The sequence below is a fragment of the Sprattus sprattus genome (genome assembly GCF_963457725.1).
Source record: "Sprattus sprattus genome assembly, chromosome: 6".
NCBI classification, from domain to species: Eukaryota; Metazoa; Chordata; class Actinopteri; order Clupeiformes; family Clupeidae; genus Sprattus; species Sprattus sprattus.
The window spans coordinates 23318177-23339782 of NC_137925.1; the positions used below are offsets into that span (position 1 = coordinate 23318177).

At 44.0% G+C, this 21606-nt stretch overlaps 1 protein-coding gene across 1 annotated transcript in view; it reads right to left on the bottom strand.

Annotated features, from left to right (window-relative positions):
* Nucleotides 1-21606, bottom strand: part of diaph2 (diaphanous-related formin 2) — a 388150-nt gene that overhangs the window by 132682 nt on the left and 233862 nt on the right. Inside the window, exons 22-23 of the mRNA XM_080840181.1 lie at nt 12258-12359; nt 9032-9271 (exon numbers count right to left, since the gene is read on the bottom strand). Coding sequence (XP_080696307.1) covers nt 9032-9271; nt 12258-12359 — 342 coding nt within the window. The remainder of the gene's footprint in view (nt 1-9031; nt 9272-12257; nt 12360-21606) is intronic.

Below are 21606 nucleotides of genomic sequence, written 5' to 3' on the forward strand. Positions count from 1 at the left end.
ACCTTGTCTAGCATAGGCTTTAGTGTGTTCAGTTTGTGTTTGTATGTTTTTTTTTTTTTTTTTAAACCACGTTGTAAATAAATGTAGCTATTTTTATGGAAGCCACTGTCTCCTTGTCGACACATCTGTACACATCTACACACAGCGGCACACATCTGTCAAAGCGCCAGAGCGATGCTAGCACTAATCAGCCAGTGTCATTCACAGCAGTGGGCGAGAAGCCAAATCAACAACAAAAAATGATGTATATACAATGATAAATCTTCCTCAAACATATCCCTCACTGTTATTATTAAACTTCAGCCTCAATAGAGAGAGAGAGAGAGAGAGAGAGAGAGAGAGAGAGAGAGAGAGAGAGAGAGAGAGAGAGAGAGAGAGAGATAAAGTGAGAGGAAGGGAGGAGAGAGAGAGAAAGAGACACACAGGGAAGGATGGAGAGAGAAAGAGACACACAGGGAAGGATGGGGGGGTCAAGAGAGAGTCAGGGAGTGAGAGGAATGGAGAAGAGAGAGAGAGGAAGAGAGGAGAGTAGAGAGGAAGGGAGAGAGAGAGAGAGAGGAAGGAAGGAGAGAGAGAATGGCAGGTCTCTGACATTTATTGAGTGCAGAAAAGTTGTGCCCCTTCGTGGCGAGACCCTGTGGTTTCAGGTGATTAGGCTGTCATTAGGCTGATCTAGCAGAACTGCTAGCTGATTAGCACACTGAGGTGGAGTGCACTGACACAATGGACGTCAACATGACTGGCCAGCACTATTCAGAGCACTGAGGAAGTAAATAGGAAAGACAAAAAGAAACAAACAAAGAAACAAACAAAGAAACAGCAAACAATTAAGAAGGAATGAGAGCAAGAGAGGGTTGAATGCATGAAAGAAGGGGAAAGAAAAAGGTAACAAATGATAAGAGATAATTAACAAACGCAACCCACCAACTTCATTGTGTAAAACTAGTCTGGGTTGTGTCTGTTCTCTCCAACATGCTCAGTGCCTGTACCCATCTCACATCCTGCCTCGACTGACCTCTGTGACCTTTCGCTCCGGCAATTTCTATTCATCTCTCACCCTCTCCTTCAATCTCCCTGTGTCTCCTTCAATCCTCTGTCCCCCGCCACCGATTAAATTGTATATCAAATTACAACTGTATCTTCTCGTGTGCAAGCCACATCAGTTATGTCAGCCCTGCCAGTAATCTCGTGACATGAATTGAATGATCTAATCTGATTGAATGATCTGAAGTTCTGATGTTTCACTAATTTTCCGGCATGGGAAGTTCTATTCTCCGAGCCCACACCAGCTATAGGCTTCGTCGGGACTTCCTCGTCCTCGCCTCACACTCTGCATCCCGCCTATCTGACACGAGAGGAGTGTGTCACACCACCGCCTCCTGGACATATTTACAGTTCCTGTGTGTTTGATGATTCCTTAAACGTGTCACAGCTCTGTGAATGATGTGGCAAGATGGTGAGAGCTGCTGCAAAAATGTTGAACAGCAGACAAGACAAGTAGTCAATAAATAAACCCTACAGTAAACACCTACGTTCATTTTATTTATTTGTGTAGTACTTTCTGATCCATCAAGAGGGTGCCCCACTAGGTCAGCAGACATTTACTTTGGTTTATTGGAAAGTAATCCCTCCTATGTGGGCAGAGAAAGAAAAGGCCAGTGCAGAAAGGGATAAAAGTGTCCACCTGGACTTGGGGAAAGAAAAAGAGGGCGACGAAGCATTACATTAAACCTCACATCACATTAAACAAACAAAGAACCCATCATCAGACCAGAACAAGTTTCTGCCTTGTATGTGTGGAGCTACTTTTAAACAGCCGGCCTAGGGAGACTTGGGTTCAATGTGTGAGGCGGCCCATGGCCCATGCTGCATGTATGCTGCCTCAGCAGAGCACACTTATGTTTCACCAGAGTTATCAATCATGCAGACAGACTGTAAGTCTTTGTCTCAGATTAAGTCTGGCATCATTACAGTGCATGAAATGCCCTGTATTGTTATTCCTAGGCTTCTTCTTCTTCTTCTTCTTCTTCTTATTCTTGTTACCTTTTTCTGCGATTAATTCAGCTCGAACCGCTTAACTTAGAAACTTCATTCAAACTTTGTCGCGTAGGTCTTGTAAAGGACACTTATGCTATGTATTTTTCACTTTTCTTAACTTTTCTAAAAACGATTATAAATTTCTCCCATTGACTTACATTGGGCCATTATGACATCAGGGTCTTTAAACTGGCTTGCACCTGTGCTTCACTGACACCTGCGCCAAATCCAAGGAACCTCTTCTCTCTGTCCCTCTCAATTTAACTAGGAACATTAAGACACCTTCCATTCTCTACTTTTTTTCACTCCATCTCTCCATCTTTCTCTCTATCCCTCTCAGTCTACTTTCTCTCACACTCAATCTTTCTACTTCACTCCATTTTTATCTCCTTTTTTCAATATTTTCACTCTCTCTTTATCCAGGGCCACTCTTGTTCACTCTTCTTTCCTTCTTCCACTCTTCTTGCCTTTCTTCTTTCCTTCTTTCACTCTTCTTTCCTTCTTCCACTCTTCTTCCCTTCTTCACTCTTCTTTCCTTTCTTTTTTCCTTCTTCCACTCTTTCCTTCTTCCATTCTTCTTTCCTTCTTTTACTCTTCTGTCCTTTCTTCTTTACTTCTTTCCTTTTTTCTTTCATTCTTCCACTCTTCTTTCCTTTCTTCGTTCCTTCTTCTTTCTTTTCTTTCTTAACTTTTGCATTTCATGCACTGGTATTTCCTTCAGGAAATGCATTTTCTAGTTACCTTTTTCTGTGATTAATTCAGCCCGAACCGCTTAACGTAGAAACTTCATTCAAACGTTGTCGCGTAGGTCTTGTAAACGACACTTATGCTATGTATTTTTCACTTTTCTAAACTTTATACTTTTTAAGATATTAAAGAAAAAGGAATATAAATTTCTCCCATTGACTTACATTGGGCCATTATGACATCATAATAGGGTCGTTAAACTGGCTTGCACCTGTGCTTTACTGACACCTGCGCCAAATCCAAGGAACCTCTTCTCTCTCTGTCCCTCTCAATTTAACTGTTACTAGGAACATTAAGACACCATCCATTCTCAATTTTTTTTTTCTCCATCTCTCCATCTTTCTCTCTCAGTCAACTTTCTCTCACACTCAATCTCTCTTCTTCACTCCATTTTTATCTCCTTTTTTCAATATTTTCACTCTCTCTTTATCTCTTCATCCAGAGCCACTCTTGTTCACTCTTCTTCCACTCTTCTTTCCTTTCTTATTTTCTTCTTCCATTTTTCTTTCCTTCTTCCACTCTTCTTGCCTTTCTTTTTTCCTTCATCCACTCTTCTTTCCTTCTTCCACTTTTCTTTCCTTTCTTCACTCTTCTTTCCTTCTTCCACTCTTCTTTCCTTCTTTCACTCTTCTTTCTTTTCTTATTTCCTTCTTCCACTCTTCTTTCCTTCCTTCACTCTTCTTTCCTTTCTTCTTTCATTATTTCACTCTTCTTTCTTTTCTTCTTTCCTTCTTCCACTCTTCTTTCCTTTCTTCACTCTTCTTTCTTTTCTTCTTTCCTTCTTTCACTCTTCTTTCCTTCTTCCACTCTTCTCTCCTTTCTTCACTCTTCTTTCATTTTGTCTTTCCTTCTTCCACTCTTCTTTCCTTTCTTCCTTACTTCTTTCACTCTTCTTTCTTTTCTTCTTCCTTTCTTAACCTTTGCATTTCATGCACTGGTATTTCCTTCAGGAAATGCATTTTCTAGTTATTTTTACTTATTTATCATAGATTTTTTAAATGATTGGTTACGCTTATGTTGACTAAAGGTGTTGAGTTCAGGTTGCGGGTGTATAAAATAAAAATGAATCTATATTCACAATTATTTACTTGTTCTTGTTTGGTTGATAATCCAATGTATCAATCACCCATTTACAGGGCAAACTGTCACAAGTTCACACTTTAAGTTAATGCATACTCATTTTGCACTGAAATATTATATGGAAATACAATGAACACGAAATGTGTGCTCAAGACTTAGGTCTTTCGTTTGATACATCATCTCCGCCATTATAATGTATTGTTTGCACAATGTCATTGTGAGACAATCTGAAAAGTGAGACGACATGCCCCACTCTCCCCTCCAATGGCAGAATCAGTGGTGTTGAACAAGGATCCCTCTCCACCCCAGATGGATCTCCATCCCCCTCTCTTTTCCCACCGAGTCGTGAGAATCATGAGTTTGTGTGAATTTTGTCACATTCTCCTTCCAAAGCCAGGCCTCCATTGTGCTGCCAATGTTAATGTATGTACATCTGCTGGGATTTTATTCAATTTATAGTTCCTGCAACAGCTTAGAAATTACATTATGAGGAGGGGGAAGAAAAAGAAGAAGAAGAAAAAAAGACGTTCTAGTGCTTGAACATATTCATCCCATCCACGCTCTGCATTAATAGAGTGAGCTCTATCCCCCGCATAATAAGCAGTTTCCACTGAGGCAGTGGGAGAAACATAAATGTAAGAGAACAATTAGCTAATAAAATGAAATAAGCAGCGGCGGGAGAGAACAAGTCTCTCGTCAACTCAAGGATTGTCATCTCTGATTGCTCAATTAAACTTTCTGCCAAAGGACCCCCCTGTTCTCAGCCAGCCACCCGATCCGCACAGGCCTTATTGCCGTTATAATTTGTGGAGCGCTCGGGCCAGGAGCAGGAGTTGGAGTCACGCTTGAGGGAGCAGGAATGGAGACCAGGTTCAGAATGGCAAGGGCACTGCAGGAGGTGCCACCACCACCAGGGGTGGCAAAAAGGAGCCGATGCCTCAGTGAGCTGGCATACCGTTTTCAAAAGCTCAGGTGTTGAAATAAGTGTGTGTGCTGTGTGTGTGTGTGTGTGTGTGTGTGTGTGTTTGTGTGTTTGTGTTTTTGTGTCTGTGTGTTTGTGTGTGTGTGTGTGTGTTTGTGTGTGTGTGTGCGTGTGTGCATGTGTTTGTGCTTCTGTGTGTGTGTTTGTGTTTGTGTGTGTGTGTGTGTGTGTTTGTGTGTGTGTGTGTGTGTGTGTGTTTGTGTTTGTGTTTGTGTGTGTGTGTGTGTGTGTGTGTGTGTGTGTGTGTGTGTGTGTGTGTGTGAGAGAATGACAACTGAAAACTAAAGTGCCTGGGGCTACACCGCGGGCAGAGGTCGGCCCAATGTGAGAGAGAGGTGAGGGAGCTGAAACACACACTGGTGAAATCTAAGGGAATGATAGCCTGAGAAGGGAGAGAGAAAAGTCAAGATAAATAAATTAATCAACCAGTGATCAACTTTAAATCTAAGAGAATGACAGCATGAGATACTAAGGGAGAGAGAAATGTCAAGATAAATAAATCAACCAGTGGTCAACTTCAAGAACATCTCAACAAAAGTGAAGGCACATCTTGTGCGTGAACTTGAACGAATACACAACTCAAGTTCACCCAGGCAAAAATGAAATGTAAGGCTGGCTGCTTTTTTAAACAGCCATGATGTTCAAATCAAGTTCTGGCCTCACTCCATTTTCAGTGTCAGTCACCTGTAGCCGCTTTACTGCAAGTATAAAGGGCCATTATATTGTATACAACTCATAATGGATGGATGGACAAGCACACAACAGAAGCAAATCCTGAGAGGACATTCTCAACTCTCCAAAGCTCTAAGCACTTGAGCCATTATTCCTGATGTCAATGCAGCACTTTATAGATGATGGAGCTATAATGCTAAAGTCCCGCAGGAACAGAGAGAAAATCTGTGAAATGGAGAAAATGACCATCGTGTCTGACATGAAGCCTAAGTTTCTCTCGTGACACTTTCTGCTGCACACGGTTGTTATTTTTTCTTTTTTTTTTTTCCATTTCGTTTGAAGTTGCTGTAATCGTTGTGTGCATTCCTCTGAGTCTACCTTCCCTGAAAGATGTCAATGATCTTCTGAGCAGTTACTCCTTTCTTCCCTCTTTTCTTTTGAGGAGTGTGTGACAAGCGAGGCGAGGATCTGGTGAAGAAAGCATATATATTTACTTATTTATTTTTTTCCTTTTCCTTGGGAAGATTAAAGTGAAGTGAAGCTTAAAAGAGACTGGATGGCCTTTGTCTCTCTCTGGGAGCTGATGGCCAGACACACTGAATACTCTTTGCAGATTTCAAAAGAAAATCTCTGTACTTTCTCTCTCTTTCTCTCTCTCTCTCTCTCTGGTTCTTGTTTGGCTACAGTTGCACATCAAGAGAACATGAATGTCATTAATTTCCCTTTGTGCAACCTCCATAGGCACAATAGTGACTGACTGCGTGGCACATGTGGAGCACATTATGAAGGCCGCACCGACGGTGTAATCATTTTAAAAGATCATCCAGATGTTTCTATGCCAGTGCTCTTTGACCAGAACATGAGACAAGATGTGCAAGGCCAGTCCAAATTAGTGTTAAGAGGACTCGAGAGCACTTATTTCCTTCTTCTGAGACATCGCCAATCTTCATACCCCCTACAATCACAGGATCCTTTTGAAAATGAAGAATCCCATTCAACTGAAAGTCGGACTTTATGAGTGGCTGATTCAAAATGAAATCCATATGCTGTCTGGCTGCGGGGGGAGTCAGACAGAGAGTCTGAAAGAGAATAAGAGGTCATACACTGAATGTAACGGGAAAAAAAAATCCAATACCTGGCCTTGGCAAGCAGACACCACCATTTTAGTAATGTTACTGTAACAGTCACAGCCAAACCAGTCTATTAATAAAAGGGAGAAGTGATTGGGATTAGCCGCCCCAAGGGAGCCTGGCATCCCCTCCCACAGAGGCCTGCTTAGAGCCGGCAGCAGGGGAGAGGGTGGGGTGCTGGACTCCCCTGATGAGCTCATTAGGTAGCCAAGAGTTGCTATTTAGAGCTCCATTAAGCTGATTGACCAGGGCAAGAACGTGGGCATTTCCGGCTGTCTGTCAATAACCAGCCCAATCAGCCCCCCAAGAACTCCTAACCCCGCCTCCCCCAACCCCCCACCCTCCTAACCCACCAAACACCCCCCTCCGCCATTGCAGCCACTCTGGCCTGATTTGATCAATCGGGTGCATATCAGTGCCATGCCCCAATCACACATAAAACATCACACACGCGGTGCGCAGGCTTCTGGTCGGAGGTGCTTTGATGTCCTGGTCATTGGGAGGCACGTGAGCCTTAGTGCAGATGTTTGTTTTGCTTTTGTGTTTTTTTAACTGGGCTAGTTATCAGTGGTGTAGTGGTCCCTGGAGAAGTGGTTATACTCTTTATTTGCTGACTGAAAAATAAGTGGGTATACTCCGTATACCTGCGTATACCCTGGACTACACCACTGCTAGTTATAGTTGTGGAGGAGGGGGAGGGGGGGGGGAGGCCGTAGAATTGTGGCGGGAGCCATGTCCATGAACACTGGCACCTGGGGCCTCTCGTGTAGGAGGCTGCGGAGCTGGACATGAATGGGAAACGAAGGCTGAATCTGACTGAAGAGCTTCGGCCTAAATCGCGTGAGAGTGGTAGCCGAGCGCCAGTGGAACCTCGCTGCTCTCCCACTCAACACTCATCAGCCAAGGGCAGCATCAGGGAGATAGCTTGACCTTGCTGTGAGCCACTGCTCCATGGTGTGTCCATGCTCACAAATGTCCTCTATCGCAGTCTCTACTTCCCTCTCCCTTTGTCCCCCTCACTCTCTCTTTCTTTCTTTCTTTCTCTCTCTCTCTCTCTCTCTCTCTCACACACACACACAAAAACACACATACACACACACACACACACAAACACAAAGACAGACAGAATAGTGGAGAGTGCCATACAGCCAGAACCATAGTCCTCATATTCCAATGATTCCCTTAACACTTTCTAGCACTGTATATATTCAGTAGGTGCCATGTGATTGCAGGAGACATGTATGTGTAATTCCACATTAATGCATGGATGTTGTACTCACATCACTATGCATATATTCTCAGACGGGAGGGATGGGTGGAGATGCAGTGAGAAATGAATGAATGCATGAGATGTGCATACTTGAGCGTGCATGTATGAGAAATGCACTATTATGCTGCCTTGCACTGAGCAATGTAAAATCAGCAATGCCAAAGCAGAAACAGTGAAAGTGTCATGTAAATGGAAGGGGTGAACTGATTTTTAAAAATGACTTTCCGCATTAGAACCATGCTTCAGGACCATAACGAGACATTTGAACAAGCCCAAATCCTCCACCCACCTATCCAATCCCCTTTGTTCCCTTTCTTTCAAATAACTGCAGCCAAAAAAAGAAAGAAAAAAGAAAAACAGCCCAAACCAAACATCCCCCAACTCCAGAGCCTGTGGCTAGGACATCTGTTTTCCTATGGCAGGTGGGATGTGTCAGACTGCGACAGCAATTGCAGAAATCTAACCAAGAAACACTGTGCAGAACTCTCTGTCCCTCTCTCCCTCTCCCTCTCTCTCTCTTGCCGAAGAGCCTGGCAACCGTAACACTTACCTTTCATAGCAGGCCTGCACGCTTCCTGCAGCCAAACATTTCCCAACCAGAACAACAGAAAAAAGGACCAGTTGCAGGCAGCCTCATGCTAGCTCTGTGTGCATGGCTCCCAGACAGTGCGTTTTTGCTTTCTTTATTTCTATCCAGAAAGTAGACCCCTGCTACAGTTGCTCCGGTGCCATCCTACAGCACACCCCTCAGACATCTTGAAAGGAATACTAACACATGAATGGTCTTATGACTGGTTGATATGTGTGCTGGTAATAATATGGTAGGAGTGCTAAGGAAGTGACTCTTTTGATATTTTGATATTAATATTAACACATTAATGTTCTGGTGGATGGTGTACCAGTGGATGACTGGTACATATATGTGCTGGTAATTATCTAGCAGAAGTGCTAAATAAGTAACTCTTTTTCACCCCGACCTGAGCAAGGTTTTCTCAGTATCAATCTAGATTCCATGGTCCTTGTTATTTAGTGGGTCTTCACTTGTCTGAGCCGTTATATCTGTTGATCAAAAGGCAGAACTAACTACCGTGTGGCAGCAGGCTGGCTCCGTACCTTGCAGAGGAAGCTGAGGTTGAAGCCAAAGGTCTGCGCGTTGCGGGAGCCGGCGTTCATGTAGTTGCCCACCAGCAGCACCAGCTCCAGGAGCTTACTGAAGCTCTCGCTCTTCTTCACCTCCTCGCAGGCGAACGTCACGTTCATCATGTCTGGGCGCACGTTGTTCAGCTGCTCCTCGAAGGTCAACTTGAAGAGGATACCGTTGAGGCGAGAGCGGAGCAGCTTAACTGAGCTCATCTGCAACAAATAAAAAAGAACGTTGGAATTGGAAAGAAAGAAAGCAATTTGTGTAAAATTCACTACAATGACCGCTTGTACCCAATGCCCCTCAGACACGGGCCAGGGTGTACCAACATGTTTTTGCCCATTGTAGAGTGCAATCGTCAGTGATACACCAAAAGAAAAAGTATCACTTCCTAAAAAAAGAAAGATATATATTCCTGCGCTCTCTCTCTCTTTCTTCAGTTCATGCTACGGCTGCCACTACTCCACCCGAAGGGAACAGGTAAACTTTGAAAAATGTGGGGTGAGACGAGGTGAGGGCAGGGACACTCAGGAGAAGCAAATACTTGAGATGGACGATTAACCTGCCCGTTGTTTCTGCTTGTGGTTCAACCTGCAGCTTTGATGAGAAGTCATTGAGCATGTGACAGGTTTGTGCAAAGTACATAGAGAAAGAAATCAATTCTTTTTATTCCAGGCCTGTGGGGCTTGAAAAATGGAATGGCATTTTCGTAAAAACAGATTGTGCAGGAGAAAAAGTTAAATCTGAGATAATGAAAGAAAAAAAAGAAAGAAAGAAAGAAAGAAAGAAAGGAGACAGAAAGAGAAAGAAAAACAGAGATAAGTCAACAGAGGACAGGTACAAATTTAGTGGTTAACTGAGCTGACTGTGTACGCCTGTATGTGTGTTGATGCTTGTTAGTGTGTTTTGGACACACAATGTTGTAGGCCTATGCATGCTTGGTTGTTTGCATTCTGGTGTGTGTGTGTGTGTGTGTGTCACAGAGTTTACAGAAGGGGGTGGTGGGTGGGTGGGGGGAGCTCTAGACCCCGAGTTCTCTGCAGAATTCGCTGCATAATCCGGCGCTCGAAGGCAGCCCAGGGACCCAGTCATGATGTTCCATTACGTCTGAGATTTATTCATGTTTATGAGCAAGTTGTCTATCAAACCGAAGTCTTCCTGCTCACTCTTCACCACCCCCCCCCCCCACCCCCCAAACACACACACACCTCACACACACACACACACACACACACACACACACACACACACACACACACACACACACACACACACACACACACACACACACACACACACACTTGATTTGATTTCTCTGTGCATTATGAGAAGAGATCACGATAAAAGAGGGCGAGTTGGTGACAGCTCTAGCGGGAGAGGAAGCTGAGAGAGACTTATTTCCCTGAGGAGCAGTGTGTGCTGGTGTTGATGAGTTGCCTCACTGGTGGAACTATATATATATATATATATAAAAATATATACATATATAAATATATAATAATATAAATCACTTGCAGTTGCTACTCAGACAAGGAACTGTCACACCTTCCGTTTTTCCGTGCTCTCAAAAAAAAGGAAAAGAAAGAAAAATAGCTAAACAACACGAGGGACGCAACACTCCCCCTCAAATTAATCTAAATGAGTATCAACCATAGATGACAACAATTAGTCACTTAGATGAGAGAGGGACAGACTATGCTTAACTATGCACTGCCCGCACAGTTTGCTGGAGTTGACATTTAACAGAAAATATAAAGTAAAGTGCCTGAGAGTTTGCGTGACAAGAATATTCAAAAAATGGAATTCAACATGCAAAGCAGATGCTAAATATAATGCGCACCAGGAGTTCTCTCAGCAAGCAGGGAGCAGCTCCACGGTGGCATGCATTCAGACCGAATCAGTGCAAAAAGGAGTCCAGCACTCACACCCGTAACTAGCAGACCTGACGAAAAGAAGAACGGGCATGAACCTGTCTAAAAGAATGAAAAGAAAAACAATAAAAAGATGGCTACTAGAGATGGCATATGTGTGTGCATGTGCGTATGTGTGTGTGTGTGCATGTGCGTGTGTGTGTAAACCAGAGTAAACCTGCTGCTTTTAAAACTTAGAGACCTAATACTCCCCACCTTTCTGTAAGACCCCCCCCCCCCCCCCCCCCCCCCCCTCCACCACCACCTCTTTATTATTCATCAAAATCACGTCTCCTGTCACTCACAGCGCGACTACTCGATTTGACTTGTCATAAAAAATGCCCTTTATATTCTCGGGCCTTTTAATTATACATTACTGGGTCTCTTTATATATTGAATAGCGCTGAAACTGCACCGGGCCTGGAGGCTGTCTTCTTGCTGCAGCTACTGCTCTTAATGACTCTATTCTTAATTTCCTGAGCCCCTACCCTCTGCCTCTGCTCCAAACCTCAAGCAGAAACCTACTCATGTGCACAACACTGGCACAGAGGGAGGGCTGGAAAAAGAAGGGGAGGGACAGAGAAAGTCAGAGAGAGAGAGAGAGAGAGAGAGATAGAGAGAGAGAGAGAGAGAGAGAGAGAGAGAGAGATAGAGAGAAAGGCAGGTAGAGAGGGGGAAAGATAGAGGGAGAGAGAGAGGGAGGGAGAGAGAGAGAGAGCGAGAGAGAAGGAAGGAGAGAGAGCGAGAGAGAGTGAGAGAGAAAGGGAGGGAGGGATAGAAAGGGAGAGAGAGGGAGGGAGAGAGAGGGAGGGAGAGGGGGGTGCTGCTGGTGGTGTCAAAAAAGAATGGGTGAGTGAGAGGTGAGTGAGAGAAATGAGTTTGGAAATGTGTCTTTGAACGTTGCGTGCAAGTGTGTGATGGAGGCAAGGTGGCTGGGAGAGAGAGAGCGAGCGCAGAGATGATGAAATGAGCGTGTCTGTCTGTGTGGGGTTTGTGACTGCGAGTGTGCATTCCTGAGATAGAGAGGCACGAGCACAGAGAGTAGAAAGGGGACAGAAAAAGTGAGACAGAAAAACAGAGCAAGGGAGAGTGATTGAGTGAGAGAGAGAGGGAGAGAGATGAAGAAAGAGAGAGAGCAAAATCAATACTCAATTGAAATGGCTTTCCCTCCTCTGTTGCGCTGACAGCTGCCAGTCCCCAGGGTGAGCTGGGAAGTGTGTGTGTGGGTGTGTGTGTGTGTGTGTGTGTGTGTGTGTGTGTGTGTGTGTTTTCTGGGTGCGGTACTCACCACAATGCCAAACTGCTCCGGCTCGCACAGCTCCTCATACTCGCCCTTCAGCTCAGCCAGAGCACTTAACTCCTTCTGCTCCGGGAGGTTCTTTATCAGGTTCTGCAAGGCCATACACACACACACACACACACACACACACAAATAGATTAGCACAGAAAGGCATCTAAACAGCAGCACATACACAGACATGCACATGCCGTTCACCGAGCAGCACAACCTGTTGAAATGGAGATCTAGCAGAGAGTGAACACAACCGAGTAGGCAACAAACTTCATGTAGAGGATGCTGTGCTAACCTCTCTCTTGTTGGTAAACAGTTATGTAGTGAGGTTAATCCTGACTGCTCATCACAACAGAAAGGTCAGTTCAAGAATGCACAGGTGTCTGCCAAGATGTTCCGTTTTTGTGGTGCTCAGTAGAAGGCCATATGTTGGTGAACTCATTTCATTTAGTTATTGAAATGTGCTCTATGTACTCCAGTATAGAATACTGTATCCCTTACTCTGTCTGGGCCATTAGTGTGAAAAACTGTTATTTTGCAATGTCAAGGCTTTTGTGTACAGGTAGTGACAGGATGAAGCTAAATAACCTAGTGTGATGAGGCTCTACACTTAATTAACATCGCTCGAAAACCACACACACATTTTGAACCATGGCATAGGTCCACAAACATTGATTCAATCTCACTAATTAACTAAGTTTGCCTTCATAAAACTAGGACATCTCACCGCACAGCAAAATGAAGTCAAACACACGATACAGAGTATGAAACCAGCCAGTACTACTGATTCTGGTTAAACATTTTGTCAGTAACATTACAATTATCTTAAAAAACAAATAAAAAAAGAAGCTCAGCGTGAGGTTGAGGAGGGCTGAGGGAGTTCAGGGAGAGCACGAGAGCCCCTCATTTTCCTTAAATGTTAATTGTGTTCATACATAAAGGTCAGTAGAAGGAAACGCAGCCGAGCGGAGTGACCTTTTTTTCCCTCTTCCTGGCTGCTTTTGCTTCCAGAAGGAGCAGCATCCTTTCCACCCTGCGTCCTCCCTCATTAAGGGCCTTCTCATTTGGCCGGAGCACGTCGGTGGCCAGGCCAGAAAGATGACCAAGATCGGCACAGGGCCACCGCGGCCGCGCTGACCAGCGGCGAGGGCAGCCAGAAGGCCATGGAGCGTAGGAAAATGTAGGGCTTGATTAATACATCACCTACTAACCACCCAAGGGTATTTTTTTCACTGAATATATAGAGCATGTGATGGAAAGATTTTCAGGCCTAAATAATTCATCTAGTTTGTCGAAACTAAAGGCAAAGACGTGAAGTTTGAGGGGTAAAGGCGTGAAATTCCCTGATCGAGGACAGGATGAAACATTTAAAATCCTGATCACAGCCACTGGAGTTACCCGTGGAGAAGGATTTGCTCACAGCCACTGGAGTTACCTGTGGAGAAGGATTTGACTCCTGTGTCACCCCTGGCCACTGAGCTTGTGGGAACCCTGTGTGATTGATACCTCCCACCTCCTAAGTCTGTCACAGAAATCAACTCTATTTGATCATTTCCTTATCCTTTTCAGAACCTCGTCTGACTTCAATCTTGTCCTGAGGCGTTCCAATGACTGTCTTTTCCCCTGAGAACTCTGATAATCGCCATGGGTCTCCTTATCAAACAAGACAGAGCCAGCTTTGTGGGGATCTTTTTTTTTTCCTTCCTGGGAAACAACTAATTCTCATGATAATATCACCTCTGTCTGAGGAGTTCATTTTAAACAGCCCAACAATCCGAAAAAGACTTCATCCTGTCACTTCCCTTGCTGTGCTGAGCCACATACAACCTGTCTTTTGCATGATTACAGTAAAGGAAAACAATCTGTTTCAGGACGTTTCAAAACCTTGAGACTGTAAAGTGTGCCAGAATATTTTTTTTTGGTTGAAGATGAATACCGAAGAGGTCTGAAATGTGGGGTTGGGAGAAGGCATTTTCCCTTCAAGTGCTTAACCCAAGCAGAAGTAGCCCATTAAGCCAAACTCCATTGCCTCAGATGATAAATGAAATAACTGATCTGAGAGCTTTGAGGCATCATGGAAAAAAGGGACTGCAATCGAGCAGCAAAGATCCACCACGTTAGTGGGGATTACGACAGCAAAATGGTCTCTTCTTGTATTTTCAGCCCGCTTTTCTCTGTCTGGGAGTCTGAGAAATATTAGCTTGGCAGTTCAGCTGAAGAACAAAGCCATCCTCAACAATGTAACATTGATTTTGAATGAGACGCAACAACACAGCAGCACAGCACTCAGCTGCAGCAATCATGGTTGCTAATGCTCACAGAATCCGATTATTGGGGTCGTTTCTGTCAGCGGCTGCTTGCAGAGAAGAGACAGGCAATCAGAGGTGATGCTGATTCTCTTTTCCCACAATTGAGACAGACATCCAAAGAGGATCGAGGAGATGGGAACATCAAAGTTTACATGGAAATGCTTATTTTGGTGTGTATATTGTATGCACCTGTGTGTGCGTGGGCGTGCGTGTGTGTATAGGTGGACGAGTTTGTGTGTGTGTGTGTGTGTCTGGTGTTTGTGCATCTACTTACGCACATGCCACTGAGCTTCAACACCATGGTTACTTGCTTAATTATTGGAAGGCTCCCTTCCCCCCCCACCCCCAACCATATCCCCCTGTGTTGGGTAAATGACACAAACGCACAGCCATATGGATAGACTTGACAAAGCCAGCACTGACGAGAATGAGTCAGTCTCCACACTGCAGGCCTCCTGACACGATCTGCATCTGGAGGGAGACACGATACGAGCGCCACTAAGATAATTATCCAGCCCCTTTGGGCTCCCGACGCTCTGCCAGCTGTCATTCTCACACACGACTTTCTGATCTCATGTCGGTCAACACACTGATATAATTCTCTCACACACACACACGCACATGTCCACGCACAAACACTGATATAATTCTCACACACACACACACATACACACACACACACACACACACACACACACACACTGATCATTTAAAGGGCTAAGGGCAAAATAAGATCAATAAGTTGCTGCGGACACAAGATCAAAAGGAAACTATTTGTAACTCACAAACGTCCTCTACGTTTCCTTTGCTAGCTGATGGTGCAAGAACCCTCACTGCAAATACCAAGTAGGGACAATAGTCTAAGATACCCTTATTGGAAAAGCTCCTTTTCCAACCTCAGTAAGCTTAAAGAAAGAAAAGAGAGTGAAATAGGGGGTTTGATGCTGACAGCAATTTGGGAGAGAATAAGCGCCTCTGTGAGGCGATCAGAGCATCACTTCTATTGATCAGCTTACATTTATTTCACCCCATTCAACCAACCAGGTTAAGGCACTGTGCTGGGGCACTCAGGAGTATGCACCTTTTGTCATCAAAAGCTGGGGGTGTGGAGGGGTCTAGCTGGTTAAGCAGTGGAGATGAAATTTACAGCACGTTAAGACAGCTTGACAATCACAGTGACAAGTCCCCACCAATTGACAGAAATATAGATTAGGAAAAAGGGTTGTGTGCTTTGGCATGCATTACTATCACATTTACAATCAATACAACCAATCATCTCCTGCACATCAGTAATGGATAATTGTGTCTGTTTAACCAAAAGGGCTCATGCAGGGTGGAGAAATGTCTCAGTCATGATTCTGGAATAATCTGATGCACTTAAAAGTAAGGAATTTTAAAATGCAAATAAACAAACAAACAAATCAAATAAATAAACATCTAGTCAGCTAATTCTAAGACTATTGATACGATTGAAACACCGGGATGCAGGGGTAACATGTGTGAGAAGCGCCAGATTGATTTTGGCATATTATTATTATACGCACACAACCTGTAATTAGTGGGGGAAACACATACCATAATTGAGAAATAATTACTGATTATAGCTTCAACAGTGTCATGTTTTGAGACAGTAAAAGGGCCCACGTCAGGGTTCTCTATGTCTTCCCATTTAACCATTCCATCTGTGGCTCTGAAAATGTTTTCTCAACATGGATGTCTTATTTGACCAGGTTAATGAAAAAATAAACTTAATTGGAGGATCTCTCTCGCTCTCTCTCTCGCTCAATTCCCCCCTTCTCAGTCTGTTTGACAGACAAACTTCTCCTGTGAACATCAATCTGTGCTAAACAAAGCAGTGAGGTCCAAAAATGGTGGGAGATCAACAAATCTCAAATTACCAGCATGGGTACAGCACAATCAATAACATAAATAAAAAACTCTACTTTGAGCAAAAGTCTGAGAGACATATTCAAATCAAAGGATGCTAACTGCACATGAAGTCACAGGAAGGCTCAGTGGCTCAGGCACCACAACTCACTGTGTTCCTGGGAGTCTCTCTCTCTCTCTTTCTTTCTTTCTCTCCCTCTCTCTCTCCCTGTCCCCCTCCCTCCCCCCTCTCCCTCTCTCTTTATTTCTTTATTTCTCTCTTCCTCTCTCTCTCTCTCCCTCTCCCTCTCTCTGTTTCTGACACAGACAAGCCATGTGTCTGTGTTGTTGTTGTTTTTATGTTTTTTTCTCTTCCTATTCGATGTCTGACAGATGTGATTTGACTTTTTTCCTGTTTAATTGATTTTCTCCTCGATTTTTGCGATGCAAGCGTGTGGCTCTGTCTCTCACTTCCTCCTTCTTTCCCCCACGTTCCCTTTGCAGACGACTTTGTATCTCGACTAGACTGTCATCTTCCCACCATGGTGTCTCAGCGGGTCTCTGGCAAGCCTTTCAATAAATCGCCAGAAAGGGCCTCTGTTTTGGAATCAATAACACTACAATATTCACAATGAGAGTTGTTTGTCTCTCCTAAGGGGGCTCCAAATTCAGTTATGTGCTAGGGCCACTTCTTCAAAAAGCAGAAAATAAAATATGCATTTGCAACATAAACAGGAAAAAGGGGAATGAGAAAAGAGGAGTGTTTTGAACTGCTTCCTTACATGTATGTGACATGTTCAACGAAGGATTGGAGGATCCCCATGATTGCATGATTAAAGGAACAAAGTATCATCTGCAGCTCTGAGGATGGACCTGGATCTTATGAGCTCAGAGCTGGCAGATACCTGGAATAAGCACGCCTTTCACATCGAATCTCAGCAATGTGCTTACATCTTCATGACAACCATCTAGGAAAATGGTCCTTATCCTATTAAATTGTTTTTGAGAATTAGAGAATTAGCTATACATAGGGCACAGCCGAGAGGCAGCTGTCGCTCATCCTTCAGTGAAGTAAGAAAGAAAAGAAAACACTATTTAACTCCCACATTTCTCTTTACATAACCACCACTCAAACATTCACAGCAATGGCTGACAAAGACAGAAATGTAACAGTAGGCCTCTTGTTTTATATATAAATGCCCCCTATACTTCAGGAACAGAGTAACTTTTGTGGTAAAACTTTGTGAGTGCTTCCAATCATCTACAGTCTGTTTCAATTTAAGGCAACAAAAAAGTCCCCCATCTCGGCTCAAAACGGTCAATTTTACCTGGCATGTGCGAAACCTTTGTGGGCTGTTGCTTTTGCATTAAACTAATCTAAAGAACAGCTCTCAGGCATAATCCAAAAGCCATCACCATTACACAAAATCAAACTAACACCTCTAGTGTGTGACGAAGGCTCAACAGTGTGGTCGACTGATAGGCGACAAACCAGGGATGACAGATTCCGCAATCGCATTAAACTAAATGAGAAATAAAAAATGGATTATATTGGAGGTGGTGAGGGATAGAGCTGGCAAAGCTGACAGAACTGGCATGACATTAATTTTTGTGTTTCAAAAGAAATTTCTGGAATCGCGGAATAAGCGAGAGAGTGAGCGAGCGAGCACCTGTGCAGTCGGTTAAATTTGTCTCCTGATTTCACGGGCGTGGGGAATTATGGGAATGCCAACCAGGAGGGTGAACGGACCCAGGGCACTTCCACTGTTCCACCTTTCTCAAATGCGGTTCTGACTCTGTTCTGTTCTGTTCTGTTCTGTTCTGTGGAAACCTCATTGAATTATGACATTAAGAGGCCTGTGTTCTGCATCTTCTGGGAGGATTTGTGGCTAACCTGCTGGATTTGCTGCATAGTTGCCCAACATTCATCGCATTTTATGGTGTCATGGGCAGACGGTCGTGGTAGTCACAAGGAACACATCTTTGAATGCCTTCACTGCTCATCAGATAACTTCTGCACATAAGTGGCTGTCCATCTGTCGTGAACAGAGGATGAGAGGAGAGGAGGAGGGAGGGGGGAGGGGAAGGGCTCTGTATTTAATACTGCAGATGGAGCACCAGGCTTGAAGCTCTCTCTCTCTCTTGCTTGTTCTCTCTATCTCTCTCTCTCTCTCTCTCTCTCTCTCTCTCTCTCTCTTTCTCTTTCTGACCCACACATACACAAGAGGGAATCTAGCACATGTCCAGTGCACTCAACTGTTCAGACAGCAGAAAAAAAAAAAGTTCTTTACCATCGGTTAAAACACTTTTCTCAAAATAGTTTTTCAGAGGGCAAACACTGTGTATACACCTCTGCAACACTGTTTGTTTTACACAGTGTCTCCTCCTCCTCCTCCCCACTCAATCAGCATAATATATTTCAGATCTGCCTGTTGGATTAGCATTTCATGCAGAAGGGGTTATAAACACTGTGCCAAAATCGAGCCCCAATTAGGTTCAAGTAGGCAGAGAAGCTTCTCCTGCTTAAGCAGTCATCCAGAGGGCCAGTGCTCCTCCATACTTATCTGCCCGTCCCATATGTGCACTTTACACCATGCAAATGATGGGCAACAACATGCCAGGCTGACCTCGTCACCTGTTGTTAGTCTTTCCGAACAAAGGTTGGCACGACTGCCGGGGCCCCGGAGCCAAACAGTGAGCCAGGTAATGAGGGCCCATGAATATGGATGAGGGGCCGCAGCACGACGGCGGCGATCTGAGTGATTGACAAACAAGATAAACAATAACAAAAAGCAAGGACGAGGACAAAGAGCCCCGGCCACTGCGGTTACCGGCGAGACTGGTGGTGGGGAAGGCACTGGCACTGTGTAGAGGAGCATGTAGGCGGGTGAGCGCGCGCGGGCGCGGGGGTGATGGAGCCCGTTGGTGAAGTGAGCGGGTAGAACAGATCGAGGAGCCGCTGCAGAAATGTAGAGAAGGACTAGTGTGCAAAGACTGACACATTTTTAAAAAATAATTCGCTAAGATGCATTCCAACATAACCCAAAAATGATGCTATATCTGCAGAACTACATCTACAAGACATTCCAATTTCAAATGACCTTATTTTATGATTCCAGAAATTATCAAAATCAATAAGGTGGTAAACCTTGTGATAAAACAGTGAAGTGCTCTTAATCTTCACTGAGAACTGCCCTGACTACAGCATTGTTTAAAACAGCAGTAAGGACTTTTCATCTAAAACCAGAAAGATAACTAGCAGAAAGCCATTAGCCTTGCTTTGGAAACACCAACAACAGCACAGTTGACCATTGATTTCTATTGAAAATGTCCAAATGTCAAAATATATATTTTACGATCCACTTCTTGCCTGAAGGCCATTCTGAAAGGCTAATTAGAAAAAAAATCAGTACAATAATAAACACCATTTAGAAATTCACAACTCCACACCGTTAACCATCACCTAGAGAAATCAACCCCAAAAAAAAAGATGTTTAAAAAAAAAGAACTGGACGGTAGAAGCATGACTGTGCAAGCCACTAGGAAGAGACAGGGATTTGGGACGGGGAAATGAATACTACTGCCCTCTGCAACTTACTGCCTACGTGAGTGACTGTGTTGTGGCCTGGGACTGGAACATGAAGCACAGGAGATGGGAACAGTTATAGACGCTGTTAGGAGTAAATTGGGAGAAGCTCTGGGGGTGTTTTGTGCAAGGCGGCTCCTGATTGAAAAAAAAAAAAGGGGAAAGAACCAGGGGAAGAAAGGGAAGGACAGTGACAGGACAGAGAGAGAGAGAGAGAGAGAGAGAGAGAGAGAGAGAGAGAGAGCGAGAGGTGGTTGGAGAAGGACAGAGATAGAGAGAGAGAGAGAGAGAGAGAGAGAGAGAGAGAGAGAGAGAGAGAGAGAGATAGAGAGAGAGAGAGAGAGAGAGAGAGAGAGAGAGAGAGAGAGAGAGAGAGTAAAATAGCAAGACACAGGGGAAGAAAGGGAAGGACAGTGGCAGGACAGCCGTCTGATCTGGAGGGTTGAGGAGAGGAGAGGAGAGCGGACCAGAATGACAAGCATCTAATTATACTGCTGGCTGCGGCCCTCGCATGGATTACCCATAATCCAGCTTTAGGGGAGTGCATGAGTAACTTTTGATAGAATAAACACTCAATATGATGAAGATTATGAAGATTAAAAAATAAAAACTGAAATAATATCCTGGGAAATCCTTGGCCTCAGACTATGGTGGTGTGTCTTCCTATTTATGCAGCCAGAAGAGCATGAGTGAGTTATTAAAGGAAACCTGCCGTTCTATAACCACTGTTTGCTTTCCAGGGTGCACTTACATCCATCCTTTTTTATGGTAACATTTCAAATACTCACAGATGTGCCACAACTAAATTAAGAGGATGGTGTTAGGCAGTTTCTAATACAAGGAGGAGGAGGAGGAGGAGTGCTAACTCATAGTGTGCCGTTAGGAGAGAAAGTGGAACTTCTGAGTGCGAGTTATGCATAAAACAACATGTACGCCTTCCCATTTATGAATTCTTACTCTATGTTACACAGAGAATGAACTCTTTGATATTAAGCCCTCTGATTTCTTTCGATCTACATTGCTCTCATTTTAATACTTCCTTTCTACATCAAATTTGCACACAACACATACTAATGACTAATTAATAGCAGAAGAACCGTGTAGTCATTAGCCTTTCCTTTTGAAATGGATATCTGTTAATATTAAATACATCAAACATTTTAAATCCATTTTTCTTGTACTCAGCAAAACAACCCCCTGGGGTGATTTCAGCCAGTAAGTCGTGAGTGCATAGCTCCCACACACTCACACACACACACGCGCGCACACAGAAGCACACGTACACGTACACACAGTCATGCACGCACACACAAACACACAGCGATACTCATAAAGTGGCCTTTGTCCATTGTGTGTGTGTGTGTGTGCACATTTGTGTTTGTGTGCATGCATTTGTAAGTCTAGTAGCTAGTGGCATATATGCAAGAGTCTTTCAAGGGCTGGATTCAGAGAAAAAAAATTGACAATCTTCCGAAAAAGATTAGGCAATCTGACACGGAAGCCTTAAAGTGCAGAACATGGTTTTTCCAGTTCTACACTGATGTCAGTGAGTAGAGTTGAGGCTTTGTGACAGAGAGAAGCTGAT